We start from the raw sequence: 18032 nt of genomic DNA, 5'->3' as shown, positions 1-18032 counted from the left end.
TCACTTCAGGAGACCTCCACCGAGCGCACACTCGGCTCTCGAATCGAACCTCCTGTTCGTCGTTCTGTTCCCAATGCCTGGCACGTGGGAGGACTCAGGAAATAGTGTCAAATAGGTGATCATGGAGGATAAAAAATGTTGCATGAACCGGACTTGTGTCTTGTGAATGAAGTAACAGTCACCGATGCCCCAGCAGGGCATGTGGAAGCAGTCTGTGTCCCTTAGGCAGGGTGATGCCTTGTCCTCGCGTCGCCGTACGTAACTCGTGGTCGCAGCGGGAGACAGACAGGTCGGGCATTCCAGGGGCACGTATGTGTTCGATGCCGCCAGTGGACTCTTCAACTTAGCACTGGAGAAGCATGCAAAATAGGGGGTCCTGTTTCTGTGTTCCTTGATGCGGGATAGTACAGGCTAGTTGTTCCATATTACATGATCGTTCACGTTTAATTAAACTTCCAGTTGGAACAAACCATAGACTTTGTTGGTGGTGTGTGTTCGGAGGGTCATGCATGAGCTGTGATGGTCTCCGGTGGGATGCTATTTGAAGTACCCATCCGCCGCCCATCCAAGTGTCCAGTGCCTTGGACGTGCCTACCGGTGTGTTAGGGAGCCTGAGCGACAGTCACTGAAGCAGCAGGTCACCATTCTCCCGGCTGAGGCGGCTGTGCCCTGGGGTCCTCAGGTGTAACAGCCACTATATCCCTTTGCAGTGAGTAGCAATCTTTTATGACTTTGGGATTTGTCTTCTGGTTTAAATTTTCCCATTTGCTGCGGTACCTCTCCAGTTTCATTGCCAGAGAAGATAGCGAATGACTCATTAACTGAAGTAAGAAGAATTTGAGGGATGACACTGGCTTTTCTTGGATGCTCTCTGTTGCAAATGCGTTCGCTTTTCACACAGCTTTGCCAGCTGCTGTTAGGTGAGCGAGAGGGCACGCCACTGCTGTCTGCCTCCGATCGCCCCGTGTCGCGGCGGGTCTCTCCGCATTGCCGCACCTTCACCGGAGGTGTTTATTCAGAGCATTCCTTCTTTATGTGCCCTGCTGTGTGCCCATCTTTGTTTTGTATTTGTGCAGACTTAATTTTGAGGAATAAACAAGTGTCATAGTAACTAAGCCTCCACGTGCGCACGGTATGTAAACACAAGGGACCCTCCGCAAGGACCTAACTTTTTGCCGTTGCTTGAGCTCCGGGCAGGCGCGGCTCCTGCTCTGCAGTTGGGTCGGGCGTCGGCGGAGCACAGCTGTCCCACCCTTGCCCACGCTGCGCTCTGCTGCTTCGGAGGCAGAGCTAAAAACTGGGGACCCAGCCATGGAGAGACTGTCTGGCCCACAAGACCGAAATACTTACTATCTTGCGCTTTAACAAAAGCTTGCCTACGTCTGTCTGGAGTAGACCGGCCCTCGAAGACTAACACCAGGGGCAACCTAAGCGGTAAGGGTCGGGCTGACTTTCGCTGTACCCAGCCTCCCCCTTTCTGGTGTGTCAGTGCTTGGCTTTGATCCAGTTAAATTAGGCCTGAGCTGCCAGGCCGCCTGCTGTGCTGTCATTTCATCAACATAGAAAGGAGGTTTTTCACTGTGACCGTTTCTCTGATGTCAGAAAACGACAAATGATTTGAAATTGGATTGGGAGGGAGTCCATCTTAGGGTGTTTGCTGGCTCTTGAGAAAATCTGGGATCAGCTAGACTCTGGGTGACCAAACCCTTCATCTTGGTCCCTTCGACTGGCTGTGGCCAAAACAGATGGACTCACCCACAAAAGAACAGCTTTCTCTTGAGCTCTGATGAGAAGGGGCTCTGGTAATTTTGTGGGAGAGACCCTGGTTGCAAGAGGGAAGTTAGCCCAAAGGGATGAGCACCAGCCCCCTGGTTAAAGGGCATTGTTGGCTGGGTAGGCTGGGGTTCTCAGTATTCCCGACAGGCCAGCACAGAGAGTGCTTCACAAACCTGGCTTGGAAGGACTCACAACAAGAACCTTCTAGGAAGGGCAGTTATGTGGCTGCTTGCTCGTGTTCTTTTTTTTTTTAAAAGATGTTTTAGTTATTTGTTTGACGGACACACAGAGAGAGCGCACAAGCAGGGGGAGCAGCAGGCAGGGGAAGAGACAGAAGCAGGCTCCCCGCTGAGCAGGGAGCCGGATGCGGGACTCGATCCCAGGACCCTGAGATCATGACCTGAGCCGAAGGCAGACACCCAACTGACTGAGCCACCCAGGCGCCCTGCTCATGTTCTTAGAATGATGACTTTGTAAATTTTATAAACATGATGCAGAATTTTGTAAAAAGTTCAAACAATACAGAAAAGAGAGAAGAACATGATTAAAAAAAAAAATCAAGCCATGGTGTAGAAATGGGTGAATGTTATACAGACAAGAAAATGTGTTAACCTCTGGTCCCTAGTTTTTCCCAGAAACAGCCAGACGTGCGGCTTCCAAAGACTTCCCTCATAGTCTGAAATAGAAGCATTTTGTTTCATTTTTCTCTGAACTTGGTATATGGGAAAATCAAGGGGGACGCTAACGGAATTGCTGTCCGCTCAGCATCCGCAGACCTACCCACACCCTTAAAAAGGGAGGCCAGGGGCGCCTGGGTGGCTCAGTGGTTTAAGCCTCTGCCTTCAGCTTAGGTCGTGATCCCAGGGTCCTGGGATCGAGTCCCGCATCGGGCTCTCTGCTCAGCGGGGAGCCTGCTTCCCCCTCTCTCTGCCTGCCTCTCTGCCTACTTGTGATCTCTCTCTGTCTATCAAATAAATAAATATTAAAAAAAAAAAAAAGGGAGGCCATTGGCATTGTCGGGCTTTGGTGTAGACAGTGCTTGCGTCCCTGGTGGGGCTGCTGGGGACTCTGCCCTCTCTCCCCACTGGTGTCCTGACCTCGTGGCTGCGGGTTTGCAGGGTTTCTGTGTGGCGCACTTGTTGCTCCCAGTGCTCTTAGGTCTTGTCCTTGGGTTTCTGTGGCTTCAGCCCCTGCCCACAGATCCGTTAACCCCTGGTTTTCATTCTCCATTGCTACCTTTCCGTTGACGTCTTCGCTGGCTGGGTGTTTCAACAGATTGTTTTTTCTAGAAGCTCCTTGTTCCATAAGTTCTCGTGTCTGTGTGAACGTGCGTCTGTGCCTGCGTCTGTGGGGACCTTGCCTGAGCGTAACGTTCTCGGGTCGGACGTGTTCAGACGCTGCCTCGCCACCAGTCCGGGCGGCTCGGGCAGCCAGGGACTCGGCCGCTGGGCACAAGCGATGCTGTCACTTCGTTTCTTAATCTCTGGGTTTAAGGAGAAATGATTTTTTAAAAAGATTTTATTTACTTATTCATGAGAGACAGAGAGGCAGAGGGAGAAGCAGGCTCCCTGGAGCTGGAAGCCTGACGCAGGACCCTGAGCCCGAAGGCAGACGTTTAACCACTGAGCCACCCAGGCGCCTCAGATGGGATTTTTTATTAAGCAAGTATTAACCTTTAAAAGATTTTGGATTGGGCCGCCTGGGTGGCTCAGTGGGTTAAGGCCTGTCTTTGGCTCAGGTCATGATCCCAGGGTCCTGGGATGGAGCCTCGCATGGGGCTCTCTGCTCAGCGGGGAGCCTGCTCCCTCCCCCCCACCTACTTGTGATCTCTGTCTCTCAAATAAATAAAATATTTTTAAAAAAAAGTCTTCAGATATAGTTACTGGCATTCCATTGAAACTAAGAAAATTGATTCTGAATTAATTCTGTTGGTTTTTCTTAGGATGGTTCTGTCTGAGGCTAGGACATTTTTGACGTTCAGGGCAGTGACATCTGAAATCCGGCGTGCGTACTGACTGTTAAGTCATCCTGGTGATTCAAAATTTACAATGTGGACCGTTTCACAGGGGGAAACTTTGTCTTCAGTCACATGAAGTAGCTGACCGCCGTTAGCTGCGTGAGCATCTCAGCGGGGCGGCCGGGCTCCAGGAGGACGGCAGGAAAGCCACTCTCCCGATCGAGTGAGTCACTCCGCGTTTGGTTTCCCAGTGCGCGGAAGGCTGACGCCCGTGCCACACTGTTGTCTGGTAAAGGCGTGATAGCGGCTCGTGTTTGTTTGTTTGTTTGTTTCCGTAAAACAAACCATAAGAGACTCTCGGTCTCACAAAACAGACGGAGGCTTGCCTGGGGGAGGGGGAGGCAGAGGGCGGCTGGGTCCCGGACACTGGGGAGGGGGTGGGCTGTGAAGTGTGTAAGCCTGACGAGTCACAGACCTGCACCCCTGCGGCAAATAATACATGACAGGTTAATAAAAGTAATTTTTTAAAAAGTAAAATACCTCTAAAAAAATGCTAACCATCATCTGAGCTTTTTTTTTTTTTTTTTTAAGGGTTTATTTATTTATTTGTCGGAGAGAGAGGGAGCGAGAGCGAGCACAGGCGGACAGAGAGGCGGGCAGAGGCAGAGGGAGAAGCAGGCTCCCCGAGGAGCAAGGAGCCCGATGCGGGGCTCGATCCCAGGACGCCGGGATCATGACCTGAGCCGCAGGCAGCTGCTTAACCCACTGAGCCACCCAGGCGCCCTCATCTGAGCTTTTGAGTCAGAATCACTGATCACAGATCAGCATGACAAATTACTAACAGTGAAAACATTTGGAATACTGCAAGAATTACCAGAATGTGACACAAAGACGTAAAGTGAGCAAATGCTGTTGGGAAAGAGACTAGCTTGACGCATAGTTGCCAGGAATCTTCAGTTTGTTGAGATAAAACAAAAGCATTATCTTGAAGATGCAGTATGGAGAGGTATGGCTGTAGGTGATTGTTTTTACGGAGCAGGCATAGGGGTATTAGTTCTTGGTGTCTCTGTGGATGGGGCCTGGAAGCCAGCTATTTGGTAGGCTGAGGAGTTGGGTAACTGAGAATACAGACAAAGAGATTACTGAGTGTGGGGGTTTCACGGTGCTGCGGTCCTTCTGTCGTGGACTCGCCGGAGGAGATACTTAGTCCTGGACAGTTGGCCCCGTCCGTAACAGGGCCTGCTTCTGACTGAGGCTGTCTTGGCTCTGCTGGCTCCGTGCTAGCCTGGTCCTGGAGGGCCACAGAAGAACAGGGAGACTCAGAGCACTGTGGGGCCTTGCCCCAGGTCACACAGCTGGTCACTTTCCCGCTGGGGTTAGAGTCCTCACGTCCTGATTGTAAAACCCACGACCTCTCTCTCTGGGGTGGTCCTGAGACTCGTTTTATTATCTGCCTCAGCAACACCGTCATCCCCTGGGCTTAGGGGCCGGGTGGTTTACCTGGTGTGTCTAGCGTTAGGGTGATTCCCTTGGGTTTGGGTTCAGATCCTTCCAGCACCTCTCTGTGCATCCGTCTCTGCATCTGGGACGGACTGCCATCGAACCTGCCTGGGGAGGGGTGGGGAAGCCTGGGCCCCATGGACTGACACACTCAAGGAACCCAGTCGGGTGGTCCAGGTGGGCCGTGGCATGGAGCGGCCTGGTCTGTGGGGGCTCCCTCCTCCTTTCCATTGTGCACACTAACCTTTGCGTTCTGTGTTATCCCTGGGCACGGAGAAAGAAGTGGGACCTGCCTCCCATGGGCATGTGGAGGGATTGCTCCCATGTCTCCTGCCTTTGTTTCTTTCTTTCTTTTTATTTATTTATTTAAAGATTTTATTTCTTTATTTGACAGAGAGAGAGATCACAAGCAGGCAGGGAGGCAGGCGGGGGGAGGGGTGGAGAGGAAGCAGGCTCCCCGGGCTCGATCCCAGGACCCTGAGACCATGACCAGAGCCGAAGGCAGAGGCTCATCCCTTTGAGCCCCCCAGGTGCCCCTCTTTCTTTCTTTTTTAAAGATTTTATTTGTCAGAGAGACAGCGCACAAGTTGGGGAGGAGCAGAGGGGGAAGCAGGCTTCCTGCTGAGCAAGGAGCCTGATGCAGAACTCGATCCCAGGACCCCGGGATCTGACCCAAGCTAAAGGCAGACGCCTCCGACTAAGCCACTCGGCCGCCCCTTCCTGCCGTCTTCTGCCACAGGCCCAGATGACAGCATATCAGAGGGTTCCCTCCTCCACTTCCTTCCCTGTTCAGTTGACGGGTGTCCGCAGATGGGTCTTCTGTTTTAGAAACGAGGAGCATGGCTTGTCCCAGACTCTGACATTTGTGTATTCTTCTGACCTTGCACTTGGTAGATAATAGAATCTTTTCATCTGAGAATATGAAGCTTTTTGTGCTCTCGGGCTTGACCCGGACGCCGGACGCGTCACTCGTGCTGGCCGGCCCTTGGCAGCACACCTGGGTTGTCTTGCCATCTAGTTTTGTTCTCTCTTGTTTTTAATGGACTTTCCCCTGGTTTGATGTGCCCCTTGCCTTTCACATTCCTGCCAGACCAATTTTTCTCCCATTTTCTGTTTTCTTTGTGCTGGTTCTCTCTCTTGAAGGTACTTCCCGGGTTGGAACTTCGCTCCGCTCCGTGTCTCCACCCCCTGGAGCTGGGCTGCGCTCCGTCACCTTCCTGCTCTACGGCGACTGCCGGCCCTGCTCTTTGCTCCCTCTCCTTCGCAGTTTACTTTTGGCCACAGTTTCTTTTAATTTTATAAGAGCCTTCAACCTCAGAACTTAAAAGCTTGTCATCGGGGGCGCCTGGGTGGCTCAGTGGGTGAAGTGTCTGCCTTCAGCTCAGGTCATGATCTCAGGGTCCTGGGATCGAGTCTGGCGTCAGGGTCCCTGTTAAGTGGGGAGCCTGCTTCTCCCTCTCCCTCTGCTGCTCCCCCTGCTTGTGATCTTTCTCTCTCTTTCTCTCTCTCTCTCTGACCAATAAAATCTTAAAAAACAGAAAACAAAAAACCTTGCTATTTTTCCTCTGGGGTCATCAACTCTTTGTACTTTTTTTCCTACTTGATAGACATTTTTTTTTTTTAACACCTTCAGGGTTACAGAAGAGTTGGACAGAACTTGTAGAGAATTCTCGCGTATTTCTTTTCCCTTCCCCCAGCCCCACAGTTTTCCGTTCGCCCCATCGTTTGTGTCAGAGTGGTACATTGTCAAAACTGATGATCCTGTATTGACACATTTTTTTTTTTTTTTAAGATTTTACTTATTTATTTGAGAGAGAGAGAGAGCATGAGCAGTGGAGGGGCAGAGGCAGAGGGAGAAGCAGACTCCCGTCTGAGCAGGGAGCCCGATGGGGAACTTGGTCCCAGGACCCTGAGGTCATGACCTGAGGCCGAGGTGAAGGCAGATGCCCCACGGACTGCGCCCCCCAGGTGCCCCTGTATTGATCCATTATTTTTTTTTAAGATTTTATTTATTTATTTGACAGACAGAGATCCCAAGCAGGCAGAGAGGCAGGCAGAGAGAGAGAGGGAAGCAGGCTCCCCGCGGAGCAGAGAGCCCGATGCGGGGCTCGATCCCAGGACCCTGAGATCATGACCCGAGCCAAAGGCAGAGGCTTTAACCCTCTGAGCCACCCAGGTGCCTGTATTGATCCATTATTAACCAAAGTCCGTAGTTGAGCTCAGTGGTCACTCGTCGAGGTGCACATTCTGTGGGATTTGACAAACATAATCACGTTTTTCTGCCGCTGTAGCGCTACACAGAGGGTTTCATCCCCTGAAGATCTCTGCGCGCCTCCTCCAGCCCCCCAGCAACCTCCACTCCCCTTCCTGTCCGTGGAGTTTGCCTTTTCCAGAATGTCCTAGAGGTGGAATCACACAGGGCGCAGCCTTTTCCCGGCTCGGTAGCGCGTTTCTGTCCAGCCCCGAGGACTGCCCGCCGTCTGCGCGAACGCGGCTTGCGCGGTCACTCACGGAAGGACGTCGGAGCTGCTTCCGAGGTCTGGTGATGATGAGGACGGGGCGTGTCTTAAGTAGTAGTAGCCTAGAGTCGCAGAGGAGGTCACTAAATCGGTGGTGAATTTAGAAACCAAGCCCATCCCCTCGTTTTTCACACGGTTGACCTCGGGGCCGTGTCTGCAAGTGTGACGGAGCTGGGCGCTGCCTTCACAGAGCGGACAGAGCGCAGAGATTCGAAGCCCTTTTCTGAGGGGCACCACTGTATTTCCTGGAGAGGTAGTTGATGTATTATTTTGTGTTAACTCTAAGGAGCAGGAAAGAGACTTGAGCTAGTCACAACGTGGGGCTGCATGTGTTTTGGAGAAGCAGACACACCTTTAGTGTGGTTGACCCCCGAACTTGAAATCAGCACTGGCTCTGGGCCTGCTTCTGTGACGAATTATTTGTGTATTTTGGTCAGTCATTTTGCATGTCTGGGCTTCCCTCTGATCTACTGGGAGGTGAAGGAATTGGGCTAAGACCCCATCTAAGGGCTCTTCCCCACTGCTTTCTTGCTTCTGGCTATGCTAGATCTTGCCTCTGTTGCTGGTAACTGTATGCTCTGTTGCCTCTAGTTAAAGCTTCCTTTAATGGTCTAAACCTACCAAGTAACTTGAATTAGTCTAGTAATGAGCTTTTAATTGCAGTTTTAATTAAGATGATTATAAAGCCGCCCGTCGTTGTAAGAAATGATGACACTTTGCCTTTTTTTTCCCAACGGTGACATATTGCCAAACTATAGTTTACTACGGGTGGCTCAGTCGTTAAGCGTCTGCCTTCAGCTCAGGTATGATCCTCAGGGTCCTGGCATCCAGCCCTGCATCGAGCCCCACATTCGTGCTCAGCAGGAGGCCTGCTTTCCCTCTCCCTTCCGCCCCCCCCCCCCGCTTGTGTTCCTGCTCTTGCTGTCTGTCAAATAAATAAATAAATAAAATCTTTAAAAAAAAACCCAGAACAAAACCATCCTAAACAGGATCCGGATGTTGGTACGATCACCAGCCTGCCCGGATCTCCCCACCTTGACGTTGCTGGCTCCAGCGTGCATGGGGACCTCTGCAGGGCCGAACCTGTGCAGCTCTGCGCGTCCACCGCTGGACTCAAGATCCTGGAATTCTCCGTGTGCAGGCCACCCTGTCCCACTCACCTCACATCCTTGACCCCTTGCAACCAGCAATCTGTCTTGTGTTTCTAAAATCGTACCGTACCCCAAATCCGGTCATACAGTGTGTAACCTCGTGGGCTTGGCTTTTATCTGCTCGTGCAGTTCCGTGCAGGTCCATCCGGGCTGCACACGCAGCACGCCTTTGTTCGGGTTTGCTAAGTAGTGTTGCACTGTGTGCATACGTGCTGCAGATCAAGGGTGTCTGGACTGATCCGAGTTTGGGGCTGTGACAAATAAAGCTGCTCTGAATGTCCTGTGCAGGTTTTTACGTGAACATGTGTTTCCTTTTCCTTTGGCTGAGTCCGCCAGGAGCCGACCCGCTCGGTCCTGCAGCAGGCGTGTGCCGGGTCCTTTCCAGAGCGGCCTGGGGCCCTTGAAAGCTGTATCTGCTCTGCCCTCCCCTTCTGGGCAACCTGTGCGCACGGCTTTGCGTTCGCTGGAGTTTGACATAAGGACCCTGCCTTGTCTTTGGATCTGGCTCCTTCCTTTCAGCAGCACGCCGAGTCGGTGGCGTGTGCGTGTCGGTAGCTCATTCCCTCCCTGCTGAGCAGTCGTCCGCTCTGGGGCCGAGCCTTTTCTGTTTAGCCGTTCACCGGTCGGCGGACACTGGGGTGCTTTCCGGACGCCGGCTGTTGTGAGTGAAGCCGCTGCGAACGTTGGCGTGTGAGTCTCTGTGTGGACGCGTGTGTCCATTTCCTGTAGGTGCGCGCCGCGTCCTGCACGGGGCGCGCGGTGTGCCTGGGGCGCGCCCCCGAGCTGTTTCTGAAGGTTGTGCCGGCCTCCACGTCCGGCCCGAGCGAGAGCGCGCGTGGCCCCACCCGCGGCTGAGACTCGGTAGGGCTCATCTCCTCAGTGCCGGCCGCTCTGCTGGACCCGTGTGCTGCGTCTCTGAAGTGACGGGATCAGTGTCTTCCCATTGCACTCCCGACCCTCCGTGTTCCAGTGTCGCTGTGGCTAGTATATGCCCTTTGTTTTTCCGAACAAACTTTGAGATCGTTTTCTCAATTTTTGCAAAAAAGCCTGCTGGGATTAGAGTTAAGATTGTATTGATTCTGTAGATCAGTTTGGAGAAAAATTAAGTCTTTGCTTAATATCCATGAACATGATAAAGCTCAGTTTTTTTTATTTTATATTTTTAGATTTTTGTTCTCTTGGCAATGTGTTGTTTTCAATGTAGGGGTTTTGTATGTCTTTTGTTAAATTTTATTCCTAAATAATTCTGTGATTTTGGATGCTGCTGTACATGAAACCTGGAAGTGGTACTATTTTCCAATTGTTGACTACTCTCAAATAAAAATATAGTTGCTTTAGGGGCGCCTGGGTGGCTCCGTTGTTAATCGTCTGCCTTGGGCTCAGGTCGTGATTCCAGGGTCCTGGGATCGAGCCCCACATCCGGCTCCCTGCTCAGTGGGAAGCCTGCTTCTCCCTCTCCCACTCCCCATCTTTGGGTTCCCTCTCTCGCTGTGTCTCTCTGTCAAATAGATAAATAAAATTTAAAAAAAATATGGATAGACAGATAGATAGTTGTATTAAATATTTATATCCTGTGACCTTGCTAAATTAACTTTTTAGTTGTAGTTGGTTTTTTTTTTTCATTGTTTTTGTTTTTTGTTGATCCCTTAGGGTTTTCTGTGTAAACAACCCAGTCATATCGGCCATAGGGTTTTGGTTGGATGTCCTTTATCACACCGAGAAAGTTCCCTTCTGTTCCCAATGTATTGAGAATTTTTTATTTTTTAATTTTTTTAAAAGATTTTATTTATTTATTTGAGAGCGAGTGAGCCAAGTCCAACAGGGGAGAGACAGAGGGGGAAGCAGGCTCCCTGCTGACCAGGAAGCCCGATGGCCAGCTCCATCCCAGGACACTGAGACCCTGACCTAAGCTGAAGGCAGACGGTCAACTGACTGAGCCACCCGAGCACCCTACTGACAAGTGTTACAGTCACGAGTTAGTGTTGAACTTTGCCAGTGCATCGGTGAACCTTTGAGATGATCATGTGGCTTATCTCACTTCTATAATATGGTAGACATGTTGGTTTGTTTTGAAATGTTAAATCAGGCTTGCCTTCTTGGGATAATTTCTACTCATAGATTCAATTTGCTAATATTTTGTTAAGGATTTTTATGTCTATGCTTGTAATGGATTTTTTGGTAATGTCTTTGTGAGGTGGTGGCCTCCAAAAGCAAAAGTCGCCTTCTCCTCTGTTTTTGAAAAACTTTGTCCAAGATTAATGTCTTTCTTCCTTGGATATTGGGTAGAAAAGTCATCCGGGCCTGGAACTTTGTTTGTGGGAAGGTTTTCTTTCTTTCTTTCTTTCTTTTTTAACCAACTGAGCCATCTTTCTTTCTTTTTTAAAGATGTTATTTATTTATTTGACAGACAGAGATCACAAGTAGGCAGGGAGGCAGGCAGAGAGAGGGGAGGAAGCAGGCTGGATCCCAGGACCCTGGGATCATGACCTGAGGCAAAGGCAGAGGCTTTAACCCACTGAGCCACCCAGGCTCCCCTGTGGGAAGGTTTTCTATTACAGATTCAATTCTGTTAATGCGTTTAGGACTCTTCAGATTTTCTGGTTGGGTAAATTGTATTTTTCAAGGCATTTAACTGTTCCATCTAATTGCTTGGCATAAAGTTGTCCATAATTTTTTCTGTCATCTTTTTTGTGCCTGTAGGGTCTGTAGTGATAAACCCTTTTTTTTCCTTCCTCGAGTTCTCCTTCCTTGAGTTAATGATTTCTGTTTTTTTTTTTTTTTGGTTAACTGTTGATCAATTTTGTTGTTGTTTTCAAAGAGCCAACTTTTGGCTTTGTTAACTTTCTTTGTTGTTTTTCTGTTTTTTATTTTGTTGATTTCTGCTCTTTATTATTCCCTTCCTTCCATTTCCTTTGGGTCCTGCTGCTTCTGATGTTGTGAACTTGAATCTTAGGTCTTGGCTATATGTTATATTTTACTATTAAATTAAAAATAACTTTTCGGGCGCCTGGGTGGCTCAGTGGGTTAAGCCATTGCCTTCAGCTTGGGTCATGATCTCAGGGTCCCGCATCGGGCTCTCTGCTCAGCAGGGAGCCTGCTTCCCTCTCTCTCTCTCTCTGCCTGCCTCTCTGCCTACTTGTGATCTCTCTCTGTCAATTAAATAAATAAAATCTTTAAAAAAAATTAAAAAAATAAAAATAAAAATAACTTTTCTTATGATTTCTTCTTTGAGTTACATGTTATTTTAGCAGTGTGTTGGATGTTAAATACTTCAGGTTTTGGGGGCACCTGGGTGGCTCAGTGGGTTAAGCGTCTGACTTTAGCTCAGGTCATGATCAGGGTCCTAAGATCAAGTCCCGCGTCAGGTTCTGTGCTCAGCGGGAAGCCTGCTTCTCCCTCTCCTGCTGCTGCTCCCCCTGGTTATGCTCGCTCTCTCTCTCAAATTAAAAAAAAAAATCTATTAATTCTATTATCTATTATCTATCTATTATCTAAAATTCTATTTAAAAATCGTCAAGGTTTTCTTAGGTATCTTAATGTTGGGTTTCTAACTTAATTCTGCTAAGGTCAGAGAGCACACTGTGCAATGATTTCAGCCCATTACGTTTATTGAAATTTGTTTTAAAGTCTAACATGTGGCATATCTTCGTGATTTAAAAAAAAAACTGTTTGAGTGTTGGTGTCCTGTAATGTTTTTAGGGTCATCCATTTTTCTTGTTTGTTGTTGTTTGTTCATTCTGTTTTTCTCCCAGAGGGGTGCTAAGATTTTTAAAGCTGCGGGTTGTCTGTTTCTCCTTTAATTTTGTCAGGACTTGGATTCAAGCATTCTGAGGCTCTGTCTTTAAAGTGTGTAGTTGGGTCTTGAGTTTTTCTCCATTCTGGTAACCTCTTTTTTTTAATTGGACTTTTTAGTCTAAAGAGATCATTTTTTTCTTCTAAAAGGCTTTTTAACTGTACTTCTTGGGATTTGTTGTTGTTGTTAGAGATTTTATTTATTTATATGACAGAGACAGCGAGAGAGGGAACACAAGCAGGGGGAGTGGGAGAGGGAGAAGCAGGCTGCCCGCGGAGCAGGGAGCCCGACGCGCGGTGATCCAGTCTGGGACCATGGGACCATGCCGTGGGCAGACACCTAACAGCTGAGCCACCCGGGTGCCCCACTTCTTTGGATTTTTTAATTTCGAGGTTGCTCTGGAGATTACAGTAAACCTAGTTTTTTACAGTCGGCTCAGTGTGGTAGGCCTCCAGCCCTCCACAGGCGCACTTGCAAACGTAGCCTCTGGTCTCCACATGGGACCACCAGCCCTTCACGTGTAGTCGGATGTGTTGTGTCTGTGACCCGCATGGCCCCCAGCCAGCGGTGCCGGGATTGCTTGCTTCAAACAGTCGTCTGGAGTAGAGGCCTTCAGCTCTGCGGGTGGACGCTTTATCGATCCTTTTTGATGTTTTCTTTGCGGTTTTCTTACAGATTAGCCTACCATGGCCGACCAGAGACAGCGCTCACTCTCTACCTCTGGGGAATCACTGTACCATGTTCTGGGGCTGGACAAGAATGCAACCTCAGACGACATTAAAAAGTCCTATCGGTAAGAGGGTCTTGTGCCTCGTGTGGTTTGACCTGCATTTACCAGGAGCCCCTGCGTGTGTCTCCCCCCACTCGGCCCGCAGGTGACTGGGACCCGGAGCTCCGTCTTTGTGAGCGTCATGTGCCCCCTTGTAGCTTAAAATTCTCATATTGGTATTTTTGTGGCAACAGAAAAGTAGCACTTTGTAGATGATACACACTATGCGCCCTGGAGCGGCCGGTCACCCCGGGAAGCGGGTCTGAGCCGGCTCCTCCCGGCAGCCCCTCCCGTAGCCTTGGGAGGCAGCTGGCCTGTGGCTTCGTGGAGTCAGCTGCAGAGAGAGACACACATCCTCGGTGATCCCTACCCTTCCAGCCACCCTCCTGTGTGTCCTTCTCACACACAGGAAAAAATCGGCCTTTGGTGCACCCCTTGCCCGGCACTGCATTGGGCCAAATGTGCAGTTAGCCTGCAAGGACACTAGAGGTCAGCAGTGGGGTCTGCCTCTGAGCTGTGCAAGAGGGGTGGGCTGCTGCCGGCTGGGGCCCGGGGGCGGGGGGGGGGGGTAGCCCGTGCCTGGGGCCTCCCTGCTCTGTGGCAGAGCCAGGAGGTTTGCCCCGAGGCAGCTGCAGAGCTTTCTTCGGACTGTGAACTGCTCGGAGTCCGGGGAGAGTTGGGAGGTGACCCGTATGGAGACATGTTTCCTGCACTGGGCCCTCCCTCTCACGGACGAGTGTGAAATAAGGGACAAGAGATGGTTTTGTTTGCAGGAAACTTGCCTTGAAATATCACCCCGACAAGAACCCCGATAACCCAGAGGCTGCAGACAAGTTTAAGGAGATCAACAACGCTCACGCCATCCTGACAGACGCCACAAAAAGGAACATCTACGACAAGTACGGCTCGCTGGGGCTCTACGTGGCCGAGCAGTTCGGGGAGGAGAACGTGAACACCTACTTCGTGCTCTCCAGTTGGTGGGCCAAGGTGAGGGGAGCAGGCGGCCCCATGCTGCACTCCGGGCGCTCCGGGAGACTCTCCTGCCCGGTAGGGGTCGGGGCCTTGCAGAGCCAGGACGTGTGGTCCAAGTGCTCCGTGCTCCTGAGCCTTGGTTTCCCGGCATCTGGCGCCCTGTTCCATTACCACGTGTCAGTGCGGGGCCTGGTGTCAGCCGCGGGCGGCGCGTAGCCGGCTCAGGAGCCCAGGAGCGGCGACCGGAAGGCTCCGAGCAGACCCCACGGCGAGCCGGCCGTGTCACTCGGCCTCGCGAGTCACCGTCCGTTCTTACACAGAGATCGGACCTTTTCCGTCCCGTTGTGGGCAGATGCTCTTGTCAGTGCAGGGGAAGACTTGTCGGAAATCTCTGGGACTTGACACGCTTCGGACATACCATTTCTCTGTTCTTTTTTGGACACTTACCCGTGTCCTCCTCCTGCCGCCAGCACATGCGGCCGCCCTCCCGCCCGTCCTCGTAGACCCCGCGCCTCGGGGCCGGCGCGCTCTGTCGCTGTCTTCCCGCCCCGGCCCGGCAGGACAGAGGCCTCCGCGGCGGCCCCCCCACCCCCCCCACCCCTGGGAGCCGCGCGGGGCTGGGGGGAGGCGCTCCCGGAGGCGCCCCCGCCGCAGCCAGCACCCCTGTGCCCGCAGCTGCTCTTCGTGGTGTGCGGGGCCCTCACGTGCTGCTACTGCTGCTGCTGCCTCTGCTGCTGCTTCAACTGCTGCTGCGGGCGCTGCAAGCCCCGGGCGCCCGCGGGCGAGGACGCCGACTTCTACGTGTCCCCCGAGGACCTGGAGGCGCAGCTGCAGTCGGACGAGCGGGGTGAGTGCCGGCCGCGGGCCGCCGAGCGGGTGCGGGCGGGGCGGGGCGGGCCCTGAACCCTGCCGCCCTGTCTTGTCGAACAGGAGGGCTCTGACTGTGCGGGAGTGTTTGTGGTGGCGGCAGGGACGGTTGAGGTGTGAACGTGGACACTTGAGGTAACGGCGGACGCAGGCGGCCGTCCCCACCGCGGCCGGAGGCGCCGCAGCGCCGCGGGCACCGAGTAGCGGGGGAGGGACCGAGGCGACGGAGGCAGGCCGAGCCGGGGCTGGGGAGGCCCGCAGACAGCCTCTCCCCTCCGTACCCCCCTGCCCCTGCCCCCCAGCCCCCGCCGGAGCGGCCAGGCCGCGGAGCACGGACGGTGTCGGGGCCTCGCGTGCCGTCGCGGCCGCCCGCGCCCATGAGCTTGCGTGTGCTTGCTTTGCAGAGGCCACAGACACGCCCGTCATCGTACAGCCCGCCTCGGCCACGGAGACCACCCAGCTCACGGCCGACTCCCACCCCAGCTACCACACCGACGGCTTCAACTAGGCCCGGGAGTGGCCGCGGTAGAGGCTAGCCCGGCGCTCGGCCACGTCACCCCTAGAGTCACGGACCGTAGTCACAGAGATGGGGAGCGCGCAGCTGCCGGCCCGCCGGGGCCCTGCCCACCTCTGTGCCCGCCCGCCTGTCGCCCCACCACGTGAAGTGCGTCGCATGCAGTATTTAAAGCAGTTTAGCTACGGTCTCCTCCTTCTTCTGTTTCCTCCTTTTCTAATAGCATGTACGGGTTCTGTTCCCTGTCTGTGCTGTGGGCGCGCTGCAGCGCGGCCGTGTTAACCAGACCGTGGATCTTCCTCGGGGCTTACGATTCGCTGCACTGACCACGGCTGCGTGCTGGGTCCCCGCCAAGCAGCCTGCGGCAGGAAGGGTGGCTCCTTTCCCTGGTGTCGGTGGGGGCCGGAGGCAGGTGCTGCCTGGCGGGAGCTGGGAGGTCCAGCCCGCACCCTGTGCTCGGCAGCGGTATGGACGCGCAGAGCCTCTGGACGCCGCGCCGGGAAGGAGCTGCCGTGTCCTCCCGCTTTGCCCGGTCCCGTCAGCATTTCCGTGGTGTTGGTTTGTGCGGTTGCTTGGCCTTGCGGCAGAGTCTTGCCCATGGGGAGGCTCGTTGTGGAAGGTGTGGGAAGCTCTGGTGACCACAGGACCATATTTTCTACCTGGGCATGGCCTCGGTTTCCACGTCCCGTGGTCCTCGGGGCGCGCTCCCTCACCCGGCGAGGCGCTGCTTCTCCACGCTCCCACCCTGTCCCCAGGCCACGAGCTGGACTGACGGGGCCACATTCCTCCGTCTCCCCCCGCTTCGGCCACCTCCACATTCCTTCAGGCCCGCCTGGCCTTCTGGTGGTCCTTCCTGGACCTCTAGGAACCACAGGTGGTGGCAGTGACCAGTGTGCTGCTGTCAGAGCGGCTGACCGTGCAGGTCGCTGGTGGCGTGCGGCTCGGTCGCCCCGGGAAGCGCACGTGGGGAGCCCAGCCCTCTTCTCTGAGCTTCCCAGAGCTCCTACCCGTCCCCACTGTCCTTCGCCTGTTCCCTTCAGTCACCGTCGATGGTTCGGGCCAAGCTAGAGACGCCGGGTTCCTGGAGGAAGGACCAGCTGGACCAAAGGCACAGCCCGGTGCCCTTGGCTTGTGAGCCGGCAGCCTGACCGCAGAGCGTCCGCTCGCCGTGGTCTCGAGCAGCGCCTTCTGTGAACTGTGGGAAGTCCGTCCTTCTTGTCTTTGACCCAGAACTTGTGGGTGGTGCCTCTGCTGCAGGGGACGAGAAACGGGTTATGATGGGCCCGTGCCGGCCCAGAGGTCACAGTCGTCCCCGCGCTCCCAGCAGCCCTGGATGTGGCTGAGCCTGCACTGGTCGCCGGAGTCCCAAGTGGTTTCCACGGAAGGAACCAGTGGCTGCTGGTGCCTGTCTCCTGCGTGTCTAGTAGGTGAGGAACGAGGGGGACCGTGTCGGCTCAGGCACACCGGAGCGTGCTCCCATGGCCCCCCGTTTCCACCACCACCAGCCCGCACCCCGCTCACCTGCTGGGCCTTGGCCCTTGTCTGCCACCCGCAGCTGTGCGGAGCGCAGGTTCTCACCGGCCCGGAACGGGCTGTGGCGGGAGGGCAGCGTCCGTGCAGAACGGGGACAGGCTCCGAGCGCAGTGCTGGGGGGGTGGGCTGGGGCCGGTTGTAGCTGTTGCAGTGGTGGCCACTCCCAGGTCCTTGGGCAGGTTTGTGGTCCTTTGTTTGTTTGTTTTCTGTTGTTGTTTTTGGCTTTTGTTCATTAAAATAATCACGAAGACATTCAGTGAGAGAGAAAATTTGCACTATGATCTTAAATTATGCTAAAATCAGACATCATGAAAGGATAAAAAATTCACTGACCCACCCTGGATAAGGGAGGAGGTGAGACCACAGGTCCATCTTCTGTGCCAGTCCCGACCCAGCAACGAGAGCGCAGCTTTGTGATGTTTCTGAAAGTAACTTTCTGACCTGTTTTTCACTGGAATGGCCAAGAACCAAGTTCAGAGCTGGGACTGGAGGTAGCAAGCCTCCCCACTGCGGGGGTTCCCTGCAGCTCTGTGGTCGGGAAACCTCAAGGCCCACCACACGGGTCCGAGCGAGTCCCTCAACAGGCGGCTTCCACGCGACAGAACGGGAGGCTCCTCTGGGGACCTGGGTTCAGGGGGAGGAGCTGGTCTGGAAGGTTGTCGAACCCTGGCTCCTGTAGAA

The 18032-nt window shown here is 53.4% G+C and overlaps 1 protein-coding gene across 5 annotated transcripts in view; it reads left to right on the top strand.

Annotated features, from left to right (window-relative positions):
* The window catches only part of DNAJC5 (DnaJ heat shock protein family (Hsp40) member C5), a 38702-nt gene that overhangs the window by 20623 nt on the left and 47 nt on the right, over window positions 1-18032 (top strand). For 2 of the 5 annotated variants that reach the window (XM_044262624.1, XM_044262625.1), the window contains exons 2-5: window positions 13372-13489; window positions 14239-14452; window positions 15113-15284; window positions 15709-18032. The exon at window positions 15709-18032 is cut by the window's right edge and continues 47 nt beyond it. In XM_044262624.1, coding sequence (XP_044118559.1) covers window positions 13383-13489; window positions 14239-14452; window positions 15113-15284; window positions 15709-15812 — 597 coding nt within the window. In that variant the 5' untranslated portion in view covers window positions 13372-13382 and the 3' untranslated portion in view covers window positions 15813-18032. Of the gene's footprint in view, window positions 1-1014; window positions 1435-3842; window positions 4023-13371; window positions 13490-14238; window positions 14453-15112; window positions 15285-15367; window positions 15440-15708 lie in introns of those variants that run through there. The other 3 variants (XR_006386102.1, XM_044262623.1, XM_044262622.1) reach the window with 3 other exon arrangements.

The sequence above is a fragment of the Neovison vison genome, chromosome 8 (assembly GCF_020171115.1).
Source record: "Neovison vison isolate M4711 chromosome 8, ASM_NN_V1, whole genome shotgun sequence".
Lineage (NCBI taxonomy): Eukaryota > Metazoa > Chordata > Mammalia > Carnivora > Mustelidae > Neogale > Neogale vison.
Note: the sequence above shows the minus strand (reverse complement) of the source record. Positions and strands in the feature narration are given on the sequence as shown.